Raw genomic sequence first — 24,683 nt, 5'->3', positions numbered from 1 at the left:
GTAAGACTTCATGGAGATATTTATTTATCTGTCCGTTTTATTATTATTATTTATGTTTTAACGATTTTAAGTTCGCTGAATTTCACTTAATTAGAATAATACCGTAGATGTTCACGTAACTGCGCATTCGATTGCTGACAGATAAATGTTTGCCCATTATACCTGACGTAACAAATAAGAAAATTATTTAACGCATCAAGAGGTTTTTCTTCTGCATACTCTGCAAACGTGCAATGAAGAGAACTGTGCTATTCGACGATTACCGTAATCGAAAGATGCGAGACGTCTGTTCGAGGATCATCGTTTTCATAACGAGGTTGTAATATACATAGTTTATTTAGTTTTGTATACGTTCGGAAATGAAAAGCTTTCTGTAACAAAGTTACATTGCGTTTGCTTAAATGTAAGTACTAAAGTACTGGAGAATTTATATTATTTGAATGTCATCTAATAAAAAACTTACTGTGCTATACGAGCGTTAGTGGAAAAAAAAAGATTTAGAAAATATGTTCCGTACTGTTTCTTTGTACTTTGACCAACAAATTGTAACCTCTGTAATTATGCAACGCTAAACGTAATAATATCAACATTTCAAAAAAAATTCCATCTTATCGTTTTTTACTGGACTTAAGCGAAAGTAGTCGAGATTTACAAAAGAACATAAAAACTTTATTATGGTCCATAATATCAGGTATAGCAGTTACACTTACGAAATGTAATTAGAATATTTGCGGCACTCTATAACTAAATAATTCTGTAAACAATCATACATTTTTTACATCGCTTTTTGTTGCCGAATTTTAGTTCGTCTATTAGTATTGCCGTATACTGTTTAGCATACATATTTTATCTGTTTACCATCTGATAAACGAACATCATAATATTTACGAGCATTGGCCGGAAATATGGTAGTTTTCGATAAACGCTGGACGGACTATACAGTTGCAACATAAAACGGTCATTAATGTTAATGAACGAAACGCTGAACAAGCAAATTTCTCGTAAGATGATCCGTTAAAATAACTATATACATTAATTAGAATAAAACTACTAGGAGACTACAGTAGTATATTACATCGACGTTTCATCTGCACAGTCTCGATAATAAATGCTGAAATTGTTGTAAAATACACTGGTACGAAGCGAGTTGAACGTTAATGGATCTCGGGATCGTGCGAAATCACCGAAACTTACAGCCATGAACGCGAAACTAGTACGTCGAACATTTTGCTCTGTATCGCTATCTGACTTCCGTTGACGCATAACGAAATCACCCTGATAAATAGAGCATCGAGATTATGCGATTATTTGTTGAACGCGACAAGATTAAGATGAAAAGAAATACTGAATTCAGTCTAAGAGATAAAATCAATAGCTCGCTCGATCGTGCGTGATCAATGACATCATCGACAATTTGTCCTTGTATTTCGTGACACAGCTTACGTAGATTAGCGAAACGAAATTCCTATTTGACATGACTAATGAACCAAAATTCCGATAAGATTTGAAAAGGGAAATCGGTGTGTGACGCAGCGTAACAGGACTTCTCGAGAGCAACCGTGGTCGGTTTTATTTTCCTCGAATAAAACTGAAGAGGCGACACAGTCTATATCACAGAAACGGAATCGTCCGTTTCCACGGCAGTCTTTTTATCGTTGCTATAATCATTATTCTGTTCGTCGGAGGAGACTAGAGACACGTCCTTCGGAAGGACTAAAGATTCTTCGCCGATCGGTGCGGCGGCCTCGACTAGATTCTCGACGGAGGCCGCAACCGTCGGCTCGTCGTGGCAGAAGCTTCTACGCAGAGACTGTTGCGTTCGCGTAGTCCCTCTTCTGATGCTACTTCGGAGTAGATTCGCGACATCAATCGCGGTTAGATTCGAGCTGCTCGACGAGCCGGTGTTGGACGTTCGTGTTCGAGTCCTTTCGAAGGTCGAGTGTGTCCGCTCGATGGTGCATCCAACCGTAGATGCGGCGATCCTCGTTGTTCTGTCGATCGTATTAGGCCTATGTCTTCCGTGTACGTTGTTCCGAGTGATCACAGTGGCCGCACTGCCACCGTCCCCGACCTCGGTCCTCCCATCGGTCACGTGAATTGCAACATCTTGCGTTTGCCTGCCCTGATTCATCTCGACGAGGACCGTCGCGTAATCGGGAGGCGGAGGCTGTAGCGCCGGCCTTTGTCTGGGCACGCTACTCTCCCCAAGCACGTTTGCCAATCGTCTCACGCTTCTCCGAAAACTTTGTCGCAACATTTTCGCGATCCTTGCCCCCGTCGCGGTGGTGTAACTCGGAGGCGGCGTATACTTTGGTGGTGGATCCTCAAACGGTACTTCCGTGGTTGCCGGTACGATACCATTACCGTGAATACTAGTACTCGTGTCATTTCCTATGTGCGTCTGAGCATCTCGCGGATCGTCCGGCTCCAGGGAAGGCCGGTACAGCAATTGAATTCTCTGCAACATTATGATTTTATTAGGACACCGTTACGGTGATCCAGGAGAAAGGAGAAAAATGTGCACTTTCGTTAATGTCTATCTGTTTGTTAATGGAACCGACAAAACTTACTCCGTTACACTGCTCGCAGTGATTTACGTTAACTTCCACTTGATTGTTCTACGGTTAGCACAAACAGAATAAAGGCGTTGTTCGGTTTCAGTGAGTGTTAGCACGTTAGAAAGAATGAAAATATGATTCGAATGAAATGTAGTAGGTAATTCAACATGTTACCGTGTTGACTAACATCGACGCTCTACTTTAATGTCCGATAAGAATTTATTACATGTATTGGGACGCTTACGTCGAATATATCTGGTGGTCCGTTGTTTAAATAGCGGCAGGTTTGTATAATAGCCACTGCCGGTATCGTTAATATCGGTATCAGCTGAATAGCAGCTCCTAGCTGCCTTGCCCAGACCGACCAGTAATCTTTGGTAGTACGCCGATAAGAGTAGAGCTCTCGAAACCCGGCGTTTTTGAACACCGTGATACTAAGTACCTGTTTATTCGAAAATCATTTGTTACGTGACACCTGTTCGTAGCTTTCGTGTGTGTATGTAAATTTTATCACGTGTACATACCATAAGAATAACAGGCAGCACGACGTTCCAGGTAAACGACAAGAGGGGGCCGGCCCAGTGCCTGAGACATCGGCCAGTGGGTGGAAATAATTCGGCGACGACCGCCTCACCGCTGTGTGGACGCCCACGTACCGCGAATACAGCACCGACTTCCACCAAGTATAGAATCATTATCCACCACGAACCACCGATCGTATAGTCCAGATAATATACCACGTGTATACCCAGCTGCGAACAAAAAGAATACGAATCTTTAAGAAACAGAACACTTTTCATACCTCGAATGATCTGTTACGAATATTTACATTATCATTTATATTAACGATTTTTATCAGCCAACCGTCGGTTACTTATGACATGAGAGACGGCGTAGAAGCACTCGTTTTTATATCCTTCACTTGGATATCCAGAAATAACGCGTTGTCTTTAATATAGCCGGAGTACCGAGTCAGCGTGGTATGCGGGATAAACATATAAATTCCGGATTCTTTGTTGACGTTTTCCGGGTTTGTTTTACCATGACCAACAGCCTTCACAAGCTTCTTCAAGTCATTGGCGGGGTTCTCTTGGTTCCTCAATGTTACCGTAGCTTTGAGAACACAGGGCCAATCCAGCAACGGGTCCCACTTGCTGTTTTCCACGCGTAAACATCCGATGATGTGTCGGTCCTTCCATTGTCCTACACCGTTTAAAAATAGCTCCACTCTCAACGCGTATCCGTATTCTTTGTTGGAAAATCTTGGACTATAAAGAGCGGAGTCATTCTCCTTTGCCTCGGACATCTTTTCTTTGTAACGATCGATTCTCCATAATAGGCGACCATTAGTTGGAAATCGGTCGAGAGATTCGTGTTCGCATCGACATTCGACAATCTCCGTCGCGTTAAACCTGGAGCTATCTCCGATCAGTTCTTCCAGGTATTTTAGATTCTCTTTCATTTGAAATTTCAGCCCCTTTATATTGCTCCTCTGATCGGCCAAGATCACCGATTGCTTTCGCGTTTCTTCCCCCAGAGCATCGACTCTTTCGGCCAATAGCTTCTGAGGCTCCATCAATTCTTTCGTGTCTTTGCATCTCATTTCTAGTTCCAGCTTAAGATCGTGAATCAGTTGCTGCTGTTCCTGCCACATTCCGGTCACCTGTACGCTTTCCTGTGCCAGAAAAGACTTCAAATCCTTCAATTCTATACACCAATTAGCGAACACTTCGTCGTGCTTATTCTGTTCGTCGGTCAACTCGTCGTGCAGCAACTTCAACTGTTCCGAGATCTGTTGAAAACTGATGCTCGTACGTTGCTCCATGTTGTCGCAACTTAATTCTAAGTCAGTTAAACGTTGATTCAACGCGGCATCGTATCGCGTTTCAGCGATTTCGAGTCGCAAAGCGTCGATCGTCTGTTGCTGCGAGTGCAGCAGATTTACGTACTGAGACATCTTTTCCTGAAGATCTTTGCGTTCCCTTTCTTCGTTGTGAATCGCGGAACGGAGCAACGTCAGCGCGGAGAACACTTTATTCCTCCATAAAGAATCCTGGACCTCTTTCACCCGACTGTTTCTACTGGAAGCGTTTCTCTCGCACGATCTTCCATGCTCGTCCATGTTCTTTCGAGGCACGTAAACACCACACTTGTAGGGACATTCTTCCAAAACCGATCCGCAATGTTTCACGTGATCGGGCAAGTATCTCTCTTCCAGAAACTCGTTGCAAAAATAACAAGGTATGCTCCGACGTACCACGAAATTGACGCGATCACTCATTTTCCGGAACGGCAACGATGACTCTAGCGATACTGATGAACAGCTTAATCGAGTTAGACCTCGAACAAGTAACCGTTATCATGGTAAATAAAACATCGCGGGGTCTGGCTGATAAGAGAGAGCTGACACGGGTCTATTTTAAGTCGTACGGGTGTACGTACTAGGTTAAGCTTATTCAGACGATAGTGGCCATGACTTTTTTGTTTCAACTGAACGGTTTCGTAGATAATCGTAGCCAAGCGCGAAATAAATATATCTGTATTTACCTCCGTAGCCATAGGCAATCCTAGTATGTAAGCGCAGGCGCAGCTGAAGAAGGTGATTGTAGTTTCCCACAGCTTCATCATTTTTGTATTGATAGCCATGATTCCAGTTATCACGCAGTGCCATATCGCCAACTGCAATACCAGAAAGTACACGCTCTTCACTCTGATCTGATACACGTTGGTAAGAATTAAAATCGCATACCTGTTGAGCTATTCCAAATAGAATCAGGACAAAGTAAAAGAGAACAGCCCAGAACGGCGACACTTGCTCGGTTCCCAACAGTGCCAATGTCGCGGGAACCAATTCGGTCGAAAGTCTCAATGCTTGATAACCAGCTTCCACGCTGAAATCCGCTCCGGGACGAGTCACGCGTTCCCCGACAATGAACGATGCGTGGGCCATAAATCTTTCCGGCGTGCTACTATATCCAGGCGGTGCTGGCTGGTTTACCGGCCTCATAAACACATACGACGATATTCTTTCTGAAATAGAAGCACGGTATTATTGGATTCGATTCCCATCGGTTGGTAATTTTGCCCGGTAATGCATGTATATTGGATGCGTGAATCGATACGAACCGCCGAAAATTCAAATGTATCATTACTTGGGAACGCAACAGGTAGATAATCTCATCGAATGCCAAAAGAGAATTAATAGTGTCGGATGCCGAACGTGTAACCACTCACCGAATGAACTAGGAATGTAAACGAATCCATGATGCTTAAGTATCTGCACGCAAGTATTCGCCAGAAAAGCAGCAAGAAGCAGAACCACTATCGTCAACACTATCACGAGGCTCGTGTCCCTTTGCAGCAGATGCTTGTGCTTGTTGTGGGCTGCTATCTGAAAGACCGATATCATCTTCGCGTAAGCTTTCCCCCGTTATACAAATGTACGTTTACGGTTACTTTCTACGGTAGATTACCTGCATCGCGGCCGCACCGAGTAATCCCCAGGTGAGGAAAACCTCGATGGACGCGGCCACCCACGATTTTCCGTTAATGAAAAACTCGGTACCAACGGTGGCGGGGAACAGCTGGTGTATAGAGCCCGGTGGTGTGAGACCAAGCAGTTTCGTGCACAGAACCAAAGTACCGAACACGGGCACCAGCGTGAAAACGTAAACGACTTTCCCGTAAGATCTCAAGCCTGAAAATGGTTGGTTGGTGGACGTTGTTACACCGATTCGAGAAGCATACTTAAATACGTAATATCGATCAGACTAGATGATTCGATCGTGTGTACCTTTGCTCAAAGAAACGAACACGATCATCCACACGACGGCCAAGTTAAAAGCTACTTGAAATTTCAATGTCACGACACCAGGGTCCGGTTCGTTCAAGTGATGTCTTTGCAAAACGACCCCGCTAAAATAATCCGGCACCGTTTCGTACAGTTTATATAGGCTGCTGGCATTCTGTGCAGGTTTATCCTCTCTGTACAAAGAGAATGGTTCCGCCCATCGGTACTTGTCCTGCTTCGTTATGAACGAATCCCTGAAAATATGGAGAAAACGGTTTGTTCGTTTTATCTTTCGGAGCTGGTGAATCTTTCTTTGTGCCAGCATCGCGCAAAGAAAACAACTGTACCTGAAGTAGACGAACATCCAAGACACACCGACGATACTGTAGATACCGATAAACGCTTGTGCAGTTAGGAGAGCTATACCAACACCCTGAAAAAGGGGCGAGATTTTCCACATATCCACGGATCCAGCCGCTAGTCTTTGCCCGAGGCACACGTGCAACGTTAAAAGCGGAATGCCCAGTACCAGAGACAAAATCAGGAACTGTACAATGAAATTCGCTGAAAGGAAAGCATGATCATATTTAATTCATTTGTCACGAACGTTTGGCGACGCTAGACTTTCGTATAACCATTCAACTCACCTCCAAATTGTATACTAAGTATAGAGAATCTACTTATATTAAAGAGACCAAGGGTGCAACTGAGGCACGCCAAAGCAGGACTAAGAGCATGCGGCCACTTTCCCAATGGATTTGCATCTTCGTCCTCGTCCTCCCCTCTGTCTTGGTCTCTGTCGACGTCTCTTTGCCTTTCGCATACCCTGAACAAAAAGCAAACGGTGCATTCAGAAAAAAAAGTAAACACAGCTACTGGATCATTAAATGAAAAGTTCATTCCCCAGTTTCGATATGGGCTATTTGAAAGGAATAAACAGGCGGTAAAACGATATGAAATATTACATAAATACGAGATACACAGCGTAACCCGTGCCGTCGAGTACTTATCGATTCCCGATAGGAGTGTGTAAAGTAATCGTGCTTGGGGCCGCATCGATTTGTCGTAAAACTGGGTCGATTGCAGGTGCATTTCATTTGTCACTGACACACCGATGAAAATTCACGGCCGTTCGGGATTTCTCTGTTCGTTAAAAGTACCTGGTCGTCGTAGACGCGACATACTGTTGAGTTGGAAAATCCAAAGGAACAGAACCACGACGGATCTTTCGCGTCTGTGTCGATAACAAATCGAGGATCACGATGTTGGTACCGTTAGCGCGAAATAGAGAGGCGAATGCTTAAGAGAGGTCGTGCGCTCCTACGCGGAACCACCTTAAAAACACGCAACTGGACCTTGTTTCGCTCGAGGAATACAGAATCTTGGTATGTCTTTGTCGTGGTCCCTGCACCAATCTCATACTCCTTCTGACGTTTCGGACGACCATTCCTGAATTATTCATACGCGTATGGGGACCAGCAATCGCGTCGATCCCCGGATGATCTTTGTTAAGATACGCCAGTTTTCCTAGCCGACGCGAAGGAACTTTCGTTTCCATTATAAACGGACCATTAATTGCTGCCTAGATTTTGAGTGCAACGCGTTGAACCCAAAGCTCTGCGACTTATCCTGGAGGAAATTGACTGGTAGCAAAGGAAAAACGGTCTCTGACGTCCAAGAATCGTATGCTTTCAGCCCTGAAAACGCGAAGGTCAGCCACGAATCCACACGAAACAGCCCCGGGTAACGTGTACAGAAACAGGATGTCGTATCGATTAATCGATAAACTGACCGCTTCTAATGACCACGATAATTCCAGCCGGCGTGGACTAATAATACACGCGATTAGAAACACGCGAACGAAAGGATTTTGTGCGGCGATAATCCTCGAGTGTTCCATGTCCCAGTGGAATTCAAGTTAAAATGCCCGGTCTAAGTTACGGGAAAGAAACACGACATGTACACGTTTGTTCCCCAAGAATAGAATTCTGTCGTTTGTGGAACTGCTGTGTCATGAGTCCAGTATGATAATTGGTCGATGGTTAGACACGGATTGCGAGTTTTCAAGGCGAAACGCGTCGAATTCGGAGATGATTGGTCGGTAGACGTCATATAAAGGCAAGAAGCGAGCGATGTATACGTAGCGCGGCACGGTGACTAAGTACACCTGAAACGCCTCTCGATCCAGGAAGTCGTCGGTCATCGAATCGGCTCGCAGTCCGCGCCATCGAGTGATCATGCGACTCCGATTCGTTCCATCCTTCGGCAAAACGACAATACCGACGTAAATCGGGCCAGATAACATCGAACTCGAGCAAATGTTTGCCTGCGGCAGCCAGAGAAACATTTACCCAGAAAATTCACGGATGGCTTTTCGCGCGATTCGCGAGTTCTCGGGAGAAGCTAAACATTTCTGTACCGGCGAACGAACAGGTATTTCCGAACGGAACGTTCGCTTTCAGCCTTGAAATAGAAACATCGGAATTTTCGGTGTGCACAATACGTAGTACACCTTGACGTTCTATGCGTACCTACGTGAATCAAGAAACGTGTCATGGTATTTTTTTCGAAATACGAACGTGTTTCCAGGTTCTGTCAGTTTTCTGTAACAGGAATCGAAATGAAACCGTGGGAAACGACTCTGAGAAGACTGTGTGCCTTCGATCAGGTTTAAAGCGTCTACTCGCGCACCGAGCTCGACTATCTCGTTTAAGTCCACGGGTCGAAGTACCGTGGATCTTTTGAGTGAGCCGCGACGGCAATTGCCCACGTAACCGTTTTCCCATGGAAAGAGAGAGGTCGCTGTTGAATCTAGCGTTTGCGATCGTCGAGGAAACGCTTATCATCGTCGACGGAAACAATTCGACGAGAGTTACGTCAATTGGCGTGCATTACGCGATATCGGTGTTAAATGAATTTTAAATACCGATCGTGTACAGGTCGGTACCTAACCCAGCCCTAACCCAAACGCTTATCATCGTCGACGGAAAGAATTCGATGGGATTTACGTCTAAGGGAGTTGTGTCTAATTCGCACTATGCTGCCCGACAGATTCGAACAGCCTTGATTCACGTTTATCGCCAGGCGTTCGTGTCTCCGTTTAATACCATCGCCGTCGCACAGTCCCTACTCTCGGTGCTTTTCCTCGCAAGAACACAGACAGAGACTACGAACCGAGTTTCGGAGCCTTGATCGTACAACTGCTTAGCTTCAGGGACTTGACTCGATCTTTCAAGGAAAACGAGTCGTCGATAGTTTCTTTCGACTGTATCTGGCTAAGGTTGAATCTATCGAATCAAATTAAACGACCGTACGAAGGAGGACAAAAGTGGTCGCAACGCTGCCGTCGATTTCTCGCGATCGAGCGTATTCTTCCGTGGAAAAATCTATGACCCGTGTGCATGTAGCGAGACCTCGGTGAACGTGAATAACGTCACGTGCTCCGTTTTATGTAGGGGAGACCGAGGCAGATTGTAAGTTTTCACAATTTTTTCTCAAAAGTTAGCGATAACAAACTCACGAGGAATCTGTCGAGATTCATAACCGCATATCGTCGCGATCGATGAATCTTTCGAACGTTCGTCCCCATAATTTTAAACGATCTAACGTCACCGTGAAATCGGTACCTGATACGATGTCTACGCTGACTACAGTAGAAGTACTGGCGGCAGATCGTTGGATCGTGGTTCATCTTGAACGCATGTCACGCCAACGATGTCAACGACCGGACCTCGTCCGTTTCCACGGTGTCTATCGATTTTCCTCTTCCTTCGATCGCGCCTATGTCCTTCTACCTTCTTTCCGTCCGCTCGTTGATAACCGATACAATACAAAAAAAACCAGGAAGTGGAGGGACGATGGCAACCGTTCACACTAATCTCCGTGAAACTTTATCGTCTTTTTTCCCGTACACAAATCCCGATGCATCTTCGAGCGGTGACGAGCTCCGAGAAAACGACGGGCGGGGGATAGGAAAATCGTGCGAAAACACCAGTCCCGGAATCTTCAAGGTTCCTCCGACGTTGTTGCCCGTTTAACGAGCCAAGAACAATCGAAATTTCAAAACCCGTGGCTTTCCGGTCTGCTCTCGCTCTCCAGAGACGGATTTTACGGCTTCGCTAGTCTCCTCTAGACTCTCTTTCTCTCTATTATCTCGATCGCAAGATCGACTCTTGACCTGTTTTCGCGTTCGCGCGAAACGTCGTGTTTCGTCTCTTCGTCTTCACGACGATTTCCTTTGTCGCGGAAAACAAACTCCACCGTCTTTCTCCACCGCCTGTTCGGTTTCACGGGGCTCGAATCGAAACACTTTAGACACGTTCTTCCCTTCGCGCGGCTTATTCCAGCAAACTTCGTCCCGTGTTTACACTGACTGTTCAAAGACGGTGTGACATTTTAGTCGGCCATAGTTCACGATCGAATCGAATTCCAGTCGACTGTGTCTCTTGTCTGTACGATTTCGAAAACAGTATATATTTCCAAGTAGCGAACATCGACGTTCTCCTCGTGGTCGATCGATAATCACGCTTGAAACCGTGTACACGCCGCAATGCAGTTATCTCGTCGATTCTGGATCGGATCGGTTCGGTTGGACGTCAGGTACGGTGGTTTCGGTAATCGTTTTCAACTGGGGTTACAGTACGGATAGATTTTATACGTTTTTAATCCGTTTAGGATCGTTTTTCCGCGGATAAGGGAGTAAATCGTCGAACTTTCCAAGAGAATCGCGGAAGATATTTCCACTGCCAGGATATTGGAGTCTCTTCGTGGTGGGAACGACGATACGTGAAGTTCTTAGCACGTGGCTTCACGACGAGACGACGATCGATCGCAAGGCTACTGCGGGTAAGACAACCCGTGCCCGACCAACATCTACCGGCGACTAATACCACGCTCCAGGCGATAATCCTTGGAAGACCGACGCGTATCGCTTCGTTACGTTACTCAGGCCGACGATGTTCCCCGTTCCTCCGAATTTCGCCGCGACGTTAGCATTCCCCGCGGGAATCGCCAACGGAACTCGAGATTCTTCGTGTGTCTTCGCACGTTTTTTCAACAAGCGACGTTAATTCGCGTGCACGTAAAACTTTTCAGCTTCGAGTTACCGCATTCGTTAATAAATACAGCTCTGCAGATTGCTCGAGCCTAAAGTCGTCGTCTAAATAATTGACGTCACCTTTCACCAGCTAAGTATACTATGAAATTCGATCGAAACCACTGCTTTACACGGTCGTCCTTTGTGGAAACTCCGATCGGATGCCCGCAACGAAAACGTATCCACCTGGGAACGGACTTTTGACGGGAACCTTTGAAAATGAAATGTACGAACAGGCACACGATGGCAGTTTGCGCACCGTCACGGTACACGGTACACTTCTGTACACTCGCTTCGTTGCACGAATTATTATCCGCTTGCCTCGAAACCAATGCAAAAGAAAAACTGTTAACCGTCGAATGAGCAAACACGGTTGAATGTACCAGCTTGCGTTCCATTCACTTCCATTTTAAAACAATACTGTTCTGTGCCATTCTGTGGAACGATTTACACCGATGAAGCCCGCGAACTGTGGAGGACGGAACGAAAAGAATCGTAAACCGGTACGCGTTTGTTCAACTTTTCATGGTTAACCGGCGCGACGCAACGTGTCTCACTTGTTACTACGAACAAACCTTCAGGATTCCGCGGTCGTTCGTGCTGTACTGGTCGAAACTATTGCCGGTGAACCGCCGCGTACGTAGAATCCCTCTGAAGCCAATGTATAACTGTAACTGTACCTGCTCGGCATCACGTGACAGGTGCGGCAGGCAGACAGACAGACGAGCGCACGTGTATACGCTCGGCCGCAACCGATCCTTCGATCGTTCCACGGGAGGCGTTACGATCATCATCGTCATTGATCGTTGCCTGTTCTCCATCGTTCGTATAATCGATATCGATCATTACCCGAATCTCACGGGTATTGAAAAGGCCCCGAAATCGTCGATACGTTTACATCTCACCCATTCTGGGAGCAATGTATTTTCTCAGATCTTTTACTACTTTTATTGCACTACGAAACTGAAGAAATTAGTTGATTTATAAATTTATATATTTTCAAAAATTTGTCATGTTTATCAATCCGGTAGAAATCGCTATACGTTATCGTCGGTAGTTCTAGTGTTAATTTAATTCGTTGACGTCTACTGTAGTTAAAATCATTTTCCCCAGTCGTACGGATTTGTATAGTTACCGCTCAGTCAGTTTTCCTTTAAAAAGAAACTATAATCGACCGACTAAACTGTAAACAACGTAGACGTGTGCAAGCCGATTCGTCCGTTGCGTACATTAATTTTCGTTTCGTGCAAGCAACCGGCTCGTGTTTCGTGTTTGTTGACGATATTATGAAACGTCATTAGCGTCGTAAGGTTGCGATAGGCGATACGAATTGGATTGAGAAAGAATTTATTCCGAGGATAAACAATCGAAACGACGGCCTTCGAAAGTGAATTAAAACCCTGAAACTCGAGTTAACGCTTCGTTTCCAATCCGTGAGTAAAGGTGCTCTCCTTTTATGTCATTTTTTTTTTTTTTTTGTAGTCGCGCGAACAACACCGATCCGATACGTCGGTGCAGCTGTTCCGCGGTATCAGGACAGCAGCGAAAACAGGAGGTGGCCGCGTTCGCTTGCACGTGCTGCAACCGATGATGCATCGGTGTGCAAGTGCATCTCGCGAAGCTTTATTTATACCGCGATGCAATGTCTTACCTGGGCCCCGATCTTTCGCGATCACGATTGATCGTTGCGTTTCTAGAATTAAAAGAGGTATCCAAGTATTCGACGTTTACCGTTGAATCGTCAAGATCGATAGAGTACTGTTTCCGAGAACTTCGAAACGGAACGCACACGGATTTGCCAAGTTCGTTGAACGATAAAGCAACGGCGACGAGAGGATAACTACCAATCGTAAACGGTACACGTCTGTCGATCCGTTACATGCCAACAGTTTTCCACCAGAATCGTATTTAAAGATGAAAGACGCAACTTTAAATGCCTTCGAAACAAGAAATGTGTTTCGATAAACACGAGAACGGTTGGCTTTTCCGACCCTCCGCGAGGAACCGGAGAATCGCAGACGAAAACCACGCACGCGATACGATGGAAACGTTCGCAGTGAAACGTTAATTTTGATGATTTTCGAAAATGAGTGGGTGCAACGCCCCGTCGAGGAAAACCGTCCGTTTAATACAACGAGCGCGATGACCCACATCGCGAGCCACGCGACGTCTGAAATTGGATCGCAGAAACCTGACCAATGCGCGTTCAGCAATTGTTACTGAATCGCAAATCGATACGTCGCGAACGAAGACGAAACCGTGGCAACAAAGGCAACTGTCCATTCATGCCGAACCACCGCGAGGCGTTGTTGCGTACAAACCTGCGTAACACCTGTGTCGATGATGTAACACAACGACAAAGAAAACGAAAAAGATTTGGATTGAAAATTTGCCCAGTGTCGTTTATAATATAATTCGACCGTTTTATCGTTACAATCCGTGGTCGATTCGAGATATTCCATTTGAACTTTGTTCGTCGACCACGCGCACGAGATGGTAACAATACCGCAGAAACCAGGCAGGCACGAGACGACTTTCGTCTCAGTTTCGTCTCGTTCTCGACCGCAGAAAAATATCCGCGGGACACGCTTCTACCCTGAAACGCTCTATACCCAAGTCCAGTTTAAATAAAACGAGTAGAACCGAAAACCACACGTAATACGGCCGGTCAGCGGTTTATACGTATAGGTGTAAAGACCTGTCTTGTCGTTCCACGTGCTTTCATAAAAGTTCATTCAAGATCATTTTTAGATGGATACGTTTCGTTCGCGTTTATTAAAGAAGAGGGGCAGCAAAGTATGCGCTTCAGAGGTTCCACGACCCCTCCCTCCCAGTGGTGGGAATAACCTCTGGACAATAATCGTGTAGATTGGACTCCGAACAAAGTAGTTTTACTATCGGAAACAGTGAAACATTTGATACAGGAAACATGTAAAATGTCATTTGTTGTTAAAAGTGGGCTTAATACACTCTGGGGCCCAGATATGTATACCAATATTTCTCTCTTTATCCCGTGACGCGACTGAAATTTGATACTGGTGAACACTTGAAAGGACAGAAAAATCTTGGCAATTCCAACGGGAAATCAGGCGTGTTCGTAAACGAGCAAAGTTTTATACGATATCATCGGATTACTTTCAACGATCGCCCTCCCACTTTCTGGGAAATTACGCGCGCGACCATCGCGAGATGATCTTAACGATCCTGCGTGGGTTTCGGTACGCATTTTACAAGAACCTTGGAGGCGTCTGGTGATCGAATCACGCAGAGAACAATCGAATGATACGTAGACGCTGCTAATAGATCCCCGTTTTACCTTATCCACCGACAACCCGTTAACGTTTCTCAGACGCAACAGCACTCGCGGCAGCAACTATAACAATTATCGCAAAGCGCCCATTAAATTTCGCTTCGCTGCTTCTTTCATTCGCGTAATTACGTAGCCGCTGCTTCGGTTTTGATCACGATGTAGCACCCGCCATAAAGCTCGCTTTACGAGCATGCACACGTACATACAGCTATCGCGTAATTAAGGTCTTTTAAGGAGCAGCTCAGATATCAGTCGTACCGAGTAATCATTTTTCAAAGTGTTTTCCTAATTACACTCGAGGTCGCTGCAGTCCAATCACTTGTTAGTTATTTATCGAATACATCCTCAATGGTAACGTTCATTCGTCTCGAATAAGTCGGTAATGGCTCTTTAACGATTCGAGGTTTTAGATCAACGACGAATCTCGACGTAAGCAGAGGACCAAATAATTTCCTGCAGACTTCCTCGGACGAAAAACACTTAACGACGAGGGAATTACATTTTGTGACATTATATCTCGATTATTACATCTCCGGCGAGCTATCACTTTTCGCGACGAATTACTATATATGGATCGAGAGCCTGGTCAACCTATGAATCGACACACCATTCATTCGCGCTGGAATCATACATAAATAGACAGGCTTTCGAGCTCGAAGAATTTCCGGGATGATCGTTCAAGCTCCGATGCTATCTTTAGGCTTCATTCCCGTCTCCTTGGAGTCGTATGCGATAATGTTAACTGCATTCCCATGTTAGCCACGATAAGATTCGCCGTGTTACCGTGTCAATATAGTAAATCCTCGATGAATGCTCGAAGGCTCTTCGGAACTAGCAAGAAGAAATCCCCAGATGTAACATGACTTTTTAATTCTGTTTAGCACGGTGATAGAGCCTGGAATTCTGATATTTGTTTCAGCCGCATATGGAAATTAGTTTACGAAATATTTAATGTTCAGTGCCGAGTAGCGTTCGAACACTCATCGAAGACTTACTGCACCAGGTATATAACCTGCTCGTATGTCTCTGTGTTCGTTCGAGATAGGTTACAATGGATCGGAGTAATGAGTTTTGATACGTATCGTTTCGCAAGTGACACATTTGTAACTCGAGTTTTCGTCGGTGTTTTCGTATTCAATGTACGTGGATGCGTACAAGACACGTATGCAGTTGCATCCGACGTGCCGCAGACAATGACAGTGCGTAGGAAGGTGAACCGGAGCCACGCACTAGCTGACCACTATTGTACAACACAGCCGAGAAAATGAACAGAAAGGGGGTGGGGGTAGAGAGAGAGAGAAAGGAAGAGAAAACAGGGAAGAAGGAGAAATAAACGTGTGCACGCCCATACAATCGCCAAGCGTCGGTGCAGTTATTATGCGATGCGGGTGTATGCATCACCTGGCCGATGAACACGCATACAGTAGTGAGAGGCAGCAATTAAAAACAGTCTTTTCATTAACATATAACGTATCGTATAGAACACTGGGCATAATCGTTCTACCTGGTTCGGGAGTAGAACCACTGCGACGAGAAGGACGTTGACCTAAACCTAAACCCACCCACGAATTACGATGGCGAACACGGTCAGGCTCGTCCGGATAGGGGAACCAGAGACGGTTTTCCATTGAATGGAGGTGAAACGCGCCGATACGATCGTCTTTTGTCGTTGCGAAAGACGCAATGATGTGTCGGTGACATTTCAATCGTGACTACAAACGGACGAGTCACGTTTCCAGACGAGTTTTACGAAATTCTCGATAGCAAATGAAAGGAAATCTGGAATAATACGATTTTATCGAATTCGTCATTATATCGAACGTATAGTTTAATCTCGATAAAGAAGGACGCATATATATTGTCGTCGTCTGGTGGTTACGAGCGACGATTCTATGATATTCTTTTCCACACATTGGCATCGTGTCGATTGTTCATTCTGGTAAAATCGTTCACAGCCAGCACGAGACGTCAGTGAAACGGGGTACGGTTCATCGTGCCTGAACGATAACGCTTGTCAAACTTCTGTAATTGTCTCGAATCGTTTTCGAACTATAGCTATGCCAGATGCGATTCCAACTTTCCCCGAACATTCTGCGGACAGACATTGACTTCGTGACTTCGAACGTTACACCAAGGTGCGCGATGTGTAGATATAATAATTTTCACTGAATCGTTTAAAATCTTCTAAATTGTTTAATCCAGTACGGTCTTCTATAGTCGCCTGGAAGTTTCTAGCGCGAGAAATTCAACGGAAAATGAAAACGAAAAATAACTTTTAAAATTCACGGGGAAAGTTCGCGTAACGAGAAACACAGGCATAGGGGTGAGTGAAACCGGTTGGCCGCTCGTTAACAACATCTACGAATACGATGAATCTTTTTATCTGGTGCAATCAGATCGTACGAGAAAAGGAGGCAACTTTATCTCCATGGTTCCATGACAGTAGAAATTTTAGTGTACTTTCTTTTCTAAATACGGTTGACTATTCTTATAACTGTATCTCCCTCTGGGCTCGTTCACGTTAAACTGCTTACCTCGGCATTTTCGAGTCCTCGTTGGACAACGATATAAATATTTATAGTTACGTTGCATAACGATATTATGTTATCGATAGTCCGTCACAGTTCGAAAACATGCGTGAAAACGAAAGACAAGGAAAACTGTTTTTACGCAGAAAAGGTAGTAGCGGCGGAGTCGCCGTATTTTGTTCGCTCTTGTTGATAAGAAAAAATCGTTAGAGCGTACACGACGACTCGCGTTGGTGTTAGATATAACCTGGCTATCGATGTGGACTTGAACAAAGGCAACAGCTCCGCTTGGGAAATAATCAATAAGAAGAAATGTTGGTGGTGTACGTGTGTATGCACTGTAATGTAAATGCTGTTCCAGCACTCCTTTCAAAATACCTACGTACATACTCGAAAGTCTGTCTCTTTTATTTCACTTTTCCAATTAAACTTTCGATTCTCATTCTACACGAGGGGATATACGTACATTGGCATAACTAGAATTTTTTTCTAGGGATGGGGGGCCCCTGACTTTCGCTCATAACACTGCCCATCAGGCATCTGTACGTAATTTAATTGATTACCTTTCAATTGATTATATTGTATTTCAATTGATAGTATTGTATTTTTTGCACTTAGTTACATTGCGTATTGCATTTCGGACCATGTATTTATTTTTTATAACATAAGATTTTGCCAACTGCCGAATGTTTTTTTTTATATATTTCCATAACTTCTGGACGGGGGGCCCAGACCCACCCGGCCCCATACTTAGTTACGCCAATGTATACGTACGCGGAAAAATGGCGATCGACCAGATTTCGAGGGAACCGCAAAAATCTACGATCCTTAATTCCCACAGAATGCCTTGCCCCGTGAATCGTTGTGCATTTATGAAAATCTAAAGAGAAGACAACGCCGTGATTATTACAACCGTATACCGTTAAGGGATCTACATCGGGCAGTACCGTTGACCCGAAGCCTCGTGGTTCCCGTAATACCACTGACCCAAAAACAACTCTCATTGTTCGCGAACCAAGCCAATTACATGTTCCGTGGTTGTATTTAAATACAAACGCGGAATATTAACAATACCTGCTGTCACGAGACGATATAATTTTCGGACAAACAAACAGGCAGGTGGTAGTTCTTTACGGTTGCTACGGGGCCTCCGTCAAGGATCGACGAAGCAGCGTGGGCGTAGAACGTCGAGAATTTTGATAGACCGAGGACGGTCACGGTCCGCGGGACAAACGTTTCTTTGAACTTTCTCGATTCTCGGGAATCGCCACCACCGTCGGTTAATCGGTGAATTACTCCACGACGGCATTTGGGATCGCCGTCCGGTGGTGTTCGTCAACAGAGAAACCGTTTTCGTTCGCTCCGACAGACCGGCTAGAGAATGACACGCGAAACGTTACTTAATTCCGCTGGTTCGACAGACAACACGCACGCTCGAACCATCGAATTACAAAAGAAAGCCAGTCCCGTTCGCGTTCGATCACCGCGGCGGGGCTTTCAACGCGTGAAACTTCACGAGAGTCGCGTCGACCAACTTTGTTCGCACGAATTTATCGATCTTTTGTTGAAAAATTAATAAGGCATCAAGACAAGTGTGTATCGAGGTTGCGTAACGTGGAGCTGCTTCCTCGAGTTGGAAAATATAGTTCGAAGCAGTTCACTCAGGCTCGCGCCTAGTGGAAGAATTTCCAGGAAATGACTCGAGGAGAAGACTGATCGTTATATAGAGTTGGAATTCGGAACGATTTACGCGATTCGCCGCGTGAAATTTTCTCACGTCGGGTGTACAGGCTGTATACGGAACTTGTTCCGACTTCTCCGTCGGGGGAGATGTTGCTCCACGACGCTAGATCGTGGATTGCGCAACAGGTTACACGGTTCATCGACGGCGAAACAATCTCCGAGCGATCGGGATCATCGACCCTTACGGGCACGACGACGATCAAATCGCACGCAACGTCGTCTACTCCGTTTCTCAAGAACGATCGACGAAAACGATTACGCTTTCGCGGTAAAAGCTATTCTTACGCGAACCGTACGCTTCTCGGCGGTAAATACGAACGTTAAGGTCCAAGCTATTTGATAATTGACACTAGCGTGAAAGGAGACATTCTCTGTATTCGATGGTGCAACGATCAACCTACCAATGTATCGATCAATTTATACGGGATACGCGTACGACGGAAAATTATTAATTAACGTACACGAAGAAAACTGTACTCGGTTCGATTGTCAGGCAGGCACGGGCGTCGTAACACGTTGCGTCAAACCCCGCGTGAATTCGTGGCGGAAATGTAAAGCGCGCATACACAACCAGTACCACGGACTAGCAAAAGTTGTTGCAATTCCCGTCGTCAATTATTCTTAACGTGCGCGCTTCTATGTCTCGGGTCCATATTTTCGTGCATAGACGTTGACTGTATATTAATTTAATAATTAAAAGAATCAAGGACGTTCTTTTTGTTGTGCCCGCAAACCATTAACAACGCTACTGCTGTATGTATTATCTGTTTTGATTCTCTTGAGTTAATCAAATCTCAATCGGATCAACGATCTATTGAAGAAAGAATAACAGGAGATCACGCAATTGCCCCGAGTACGTACGTTAGTAGAACAATCCCTTGTGGAAGTAATTAATTGGATTAATTTCCTAACACCTTGCCCACGAAGTGTATCGACGGTTTGCGTAAGAGGGATTCAAAGCGCAAGCAGTGTCAAGCTTGGACGAGCAACCGGCAGCAGCTAACTCGTTAAGCCGATTCTTGTTTCCGGTGAGTGTGGTAACAGAATTGGACGAAAGATGATCAACCCGCGACTTCGCGATATTTCACCGGCGATCTAATTGCATTCGGCAACCATGCCTGGGAAGTCATTAAGGAAACGAAGGATGCTGGGATAAATATTTCCATAAACTGTAAAGTCAGTGGCCCCTCGATTTGTCGGACAAGTTCGAGACTGTATACACGAACGAGAGTGAAAATGGACATTGATGTCGGGGGACTTACCGTCTGGAAGCGATACGCTGCGGACTAGTCACCGTGCTGGAAGTTGGACTCGTGGGAGCACCGTCAAAAGAGCTTGAACACGTTGTCGTGCTCGATGTGGTGGTATCGCTGCCGCTGGTCCCGGACAGAACGCTGCTTTGCCTGGATGACACCTCGCGGTTTCCGCTGGCCTGCGATCGACTTCCCCTGAACTGTCTACCACCCCTGCGCGGTGGCACCACGCTCGAACTGTTCACATTACGGACCGGAGCACTCGATGGTCTGAGGAGGGTCCCAGAAGTGCCGTTTGTCTGCGCGGCCAGCACCTCCGGTGCGATCAACGCGATATCCGGTAAAGAGTTCGGCGCGGACGCGACACCGCCACGACGATTGTTCGATGAATCGCAGCTATGTTGCCGCTCGTTGCCCTCCGGTAATCTCAAATGCCGCAGACGTCTCATAGAGGCTCTCACCCAAGAATTAACGAGCGTGGCAGCGGCATTGTCGCGTGTCTCACGAGCAACGGTCTCGTTGCTCCCGTTGCAACGCACCGCCTCATCGTGATCGTGATCGTTCTCCGCGTCGCGATCGGACAGTTGGTCGTCGGACCATCGCGAACCACCGACCACCAGGGACTTTGCCGTCCCGGACACGGACATCGCGGCACTGCAGCCCGCATCGGTTGCACGATGCTCGCAGCCGCGCCTGCGCCTTGCATTATCCCTGGTGGGGGATGCACTCCCCCCTCGATCTTGTTCTGTGTTCTCCTGAACCGTGTCAACCACAACGGGTGTTAACGATGCTTCCGCAGCCCGTGGACACTCCACTTCCTCCAGCCACGACCAGTCTACTTCCGAGCACTCGGAACACCCATCCTCCGGATTCGTATCCAATCCTTCCTCTCTCGAGAACCTGTAAACAACCGCTTTACTTTAACACGCCGCTCACTCAATCTCTTATATGTATATCCAAGACGCACACTTCGATTCGGAAGTTTCGTCTCTTCCATCCTCAATGTTTCTACCGATACTACTGTTCAACTGAACTCGAGGTAACTTCCTCTTCAACTACGTGCCTTATGACCTACGCGTGACCAGAAGAAATCGTGTCCCAAATAACAGAACTGTACGACGAAAATAGCTGCGCGACGAAAAGTCTAAAAGAGAATCCTTTGTTTCTCAGCCGTAGCTGCACGTGCTACTTCGGAGATCCACTCGACGCCCCAGTCGACTTGTATACACGTATCCACGCTTCTCGCGTACTCGGCTCTCGTGCCACTACTTCCGGTTTGCGGCTTTCGTCGCGCAACAAATACCCTCGCGAGATTCGATGCGAGACCGCGCGTTCAAAACCCTCATCGCCGTTCCGATCGAGCCTCGTGGGTGCCACCGCCTAGCACCTTATATCCGCCTGTCAGCCATCCAATCCGGTCGTGCCACCGAAATAACTTTTACTAAAGTGAGAAAGCGTCACTGTCTAAAAGATATCCTCCATTTAAAAGATATCGAAAGTGCAGTTAACCCTTAACCTTCGTTCCCATTAATAAAAGCGTGATTGAATTCACTCCTTTTACCCTTTCTATTAGCATGTGTTTGTACGTGTGTTATCGTAGTGTCTGCCCACCATATTTCCGATAACCACGACGTTTACGTTGATAGTGCCTGCTGGACACGACTTCTCGAATAAAAACACGAATCTTCGCGACTATTCCAGACGAATAAACGAGCGATAAAGTACCTACTGAAAACACTCCTGTCGCGGTAACACGATTTCTAAAACGACGAAAGAGGTCGAGCTCTTTCTACGACTCCTCCGATTCGTTTTTACAAGGAAACACTAATAACGGACGGTAAACCGTGGAACAATGGAAAAAAAAGTTTCGTCACAATGAGCGCGCGTAACTACGATCTTTACTGTATAGTTATAGAAATGCGTATTGCGTTCAACATCAGGCAGCTCTCGTTTTGTTACGAATCTTCCGCGAAAGCACTGTGTACTCACTCGAAAGTATTGTGCAACTTGTATACGCTTTATCCGCTGCCCCAAAAAATTGGAATACAAACTTAAGCGACTCGTTAAACGGCATATAAGATCGCTTGCCTGTTTCACTCACTTGTGTCTCCAACGTTTGTTACCTTCTAATGCATTTCCATAGCGCAAATCATTTCCGCAGGCTTCACAACTATTTATAGAAAAGTCATTTTTACTACAGTTATAATTACTATGTGCTCAAACTATTTTACGCTTTTTTTTAAACGAAGTATCTTACAGAAAAAGCGTGTAAACAATGAATTGGTGGAAACGGGACAAGCGTAACGGTGACACTATGACAATTTCGTACCTGGAAATATAACCGGATTGTCTATGAGCAGCATCAGATGTCGACGACTCGCTATTATACTCTCCCAGACTAATAGACCTATCGAATCGTGGAAAGGTGCCTTTGGGGTCAATTATAAAGCTGGTTCCTTCGGTCCAGGATTTACGGTGCACGCGTTGAAAGGATGCTCTTTCGATCGTTCGACCAAACGTCTCGTCCTCGCAACGTTTCTCAATGACAGCGGTGTTGCTCCCTGCTTCGAGTTCACGATCAATGGAAGAACACCTAATCTTCCTCGAGGTATTATCGCACAGCTTGTTCACATTTGACGATAACTCGAACGCCAGATTATCAGAGTCCTCAGTGTCCTCTCGAGGAAAACAACTGTCTGGACCTTTCCAACGTAACATTCTCGAGGAATCATAGCGATAATTTATCAGATCTTCGTTTTTAGGGGACGTCGATATCAGCTGAGGATCCTCAAGTGGGTCAGGTCGGTCATAAGCTGTTTCAAACTGATCCTCGATGTCCTCGTGTTCCGTGAGGAAATTGAAAGCATTGTTGATTTCCTGTGCCTCGAACGTTTCGTCCTCGTGCCTCTCGGAGGAGCGACAACCGTCCTCGTGATTCGACGCGATTCCATGATCGACCGTGTCCTGATGCTCCTCGTTAATATCGGAGCAAGTCTTCCTTATAACTGGTTCCAAGTTCCTGGTGATGTCGCGCACCCTTTTTATCGTGTCGGACGAAACGACGTCGATCCTCTTGCGAATCGGTACCACCTGATCGTGACCCAAAGTGACCAGTACGTCGCTGGTGTCGTTCACACTCTGCACTTGTTCCTGCTTTCTGGTCAACGAAAGCGTCTCTTCCAATTTCGGCGGGCACACGTCGAGAAGATGCTCCTGTTCATCGGGTAACGATTCGGAAACCGGAGCCCGTGGCACGCACACCTCGTTCCCGAGATCGATCAAATCGCCGTCCTCGTTCGACGTCATTTTTCGCTGATTACCTCCTGAAACAAGAAAATTCAATTCTATTGTGGATAAACAATCGATACATAGTCTTATTTTGTCTGTTTTGCATTCGAATAAACCACTCGTTCTTAACTAGTTCTGATCGAACGACTGCGATAGACCTCTACGCTCTTCTCACGGATTAAGTAGGCTGACTGTTTTTCATTTTAACCGTTTGAACCTATCCTAGATTTGCCTGACCCGAGGTATCAGACGTAATGTCTTCATCGTGTTCCAATGCGGTTAAAATCATTTCAGCGGCAGCGCGACGAATCGTTGCAAAAATCCACGAATTTAACCGAAACGCAACTCACCGTTTGCGAAGTATCGAAGAATGTTACGAAAAGTCCATCCAGGTGTCATGCTCCACTTAATTACCGACTCGAAACGGAACCAAGTGTGTTAAAGATTACCGTTTAAAGCGATGCAAACGAATAAAGTGCTAGACCGTCGCAGAAAATCAGCTAGAGCTTCGATGACGGTGTCATATTATTAGACGTTATTAACGAAGCGATGCTAAAGACAATTCTCGAGGTTCGATCGTTTGGGATAAACATAAACGCATCCGAAAGATCTATCGTTTGCCAGGGAAGACGCAACCGTGACAAAAACAATATTTAAACGTGATATCGTTCCGTCTCAAAATATGCAGTTAATGATAATAACTATCCTACTAACGATAATTGTCCTGGAATAATCCGACCATAAAAATTAGCCAGGATTTATTAAGCTTAATTGATTCGACTACATTCGAAATTATTGGCTTTGAGTAAAAAAATGAACCAACGGTACATTTGCTCGGAGTCGTTCGGAAAAAGTCGTCTACCGACAGTAACATACGCGACCTTTCCTGCTTATTGTCCCGGTGGTCAATGGAATTAGCTGTACTAGGCGCGAGACTCACAGTTCGTTGAACTTTTAATCCTATCCTATCGAAGAAAGAATTTCAGTAGGTTAAAAAGTGGACACAATACCTTTGAGCATGTGCAAACGGAGATGAATGAAAACACGTGGCGAGCTATGTGCATGCAAATAGAAGAACGCAACTCGTTACGAATCGAAATGTTCATTCTGTTTTCGAT

The 24,683-nt window shown here is 45.6% G+C and overlaps 1 protein-coding gene across 1 annotated transcript in view; it reads right to left on the bottom strand.

Annotated features, from left to right (window-relative positions):
* Positions 1 to 682: 682 nt before the first annotated feature.
* The window catches only part of LOC107188962, a 32,147-nt gene continuing 8,146 nt past the window's right edge, over positions 683 to 24,683 (bottom strand). Inside the window, exons 3-15 of the mRNA XM_015577366.1 lie at positions 22,607 to 23,626; positions 20,287 to 21,177; positions 6,996 to 7,174; positions 6,696 to 6,912; positions 6,352 to 6,602; positions 6,032 to 6,255; positions 5,793 to 5,949; positions 5,308 to 5,588; positions 5,106 to 5,237; positions 3,083 to 3,310; positions 2,803 to 3,000; positions 2,571 to 2,618; positions 683 to 2,458 (exon numbers count right to left, since the gene is read on the bottom strand). Coding sequence (XP_015432852.1) covers positions 1,607 to 2,458; positions 2,571 to 2,618; positions 2,803 to 3,000; positions 3,083 to 3,310; positions 5,106 to 5,237; positions 5,308 to 5,588; positions 5,793 to 5,949; positions 6,032 to 6,255; positions 6,352 to 6,602; positions 6,696 to 6,912; positions 6,996 to 7,174; positions 20,287 to 21,177; positions 22,607 to 23,626 — 4,678 coding nt within the window. The 3' untranslated portion in view covers positions 683 to 1,606. The remainder of the gene's footprint in view (positions 2,459 to 2,570; positions 2,619 to 2,802; positions 3,001 to 3,082; positions 3,311 to 5,105; positions 5,238 to 5,307; positions 5,589 to 5,792; positions 5,950 to 6,031; positions 6,256 to 6,351; positions 6,603 to 6,695; positions 6,913 to 6,995; positions 7,175 to 20,286; positions 21,178 to 22,606; positions 23,627 to 24,683) is intronic.

Source organism: Dufourea novaeangliae, unplaced genomic scaffold (genome assembly GCF_001272555.1).
Source record: "Dufourea novaeangliae isolate 0120121106 unplaced genomic scaffold, ASM127255v1 scaffold125, whole genome shotgun sequence".
NCBI classification, from domain to species: Eukaryota; Metazoa; Arthropoda; class Insecta; order Hymenoptera; family Halictidae; genus Dufourea; species Dufourea novaeangliae.
The sequence above is the reverse complement of the archived record's forward strand: the minus strand, read 5'-3'. Positions and strand labels throughout refer to the sequence as shown.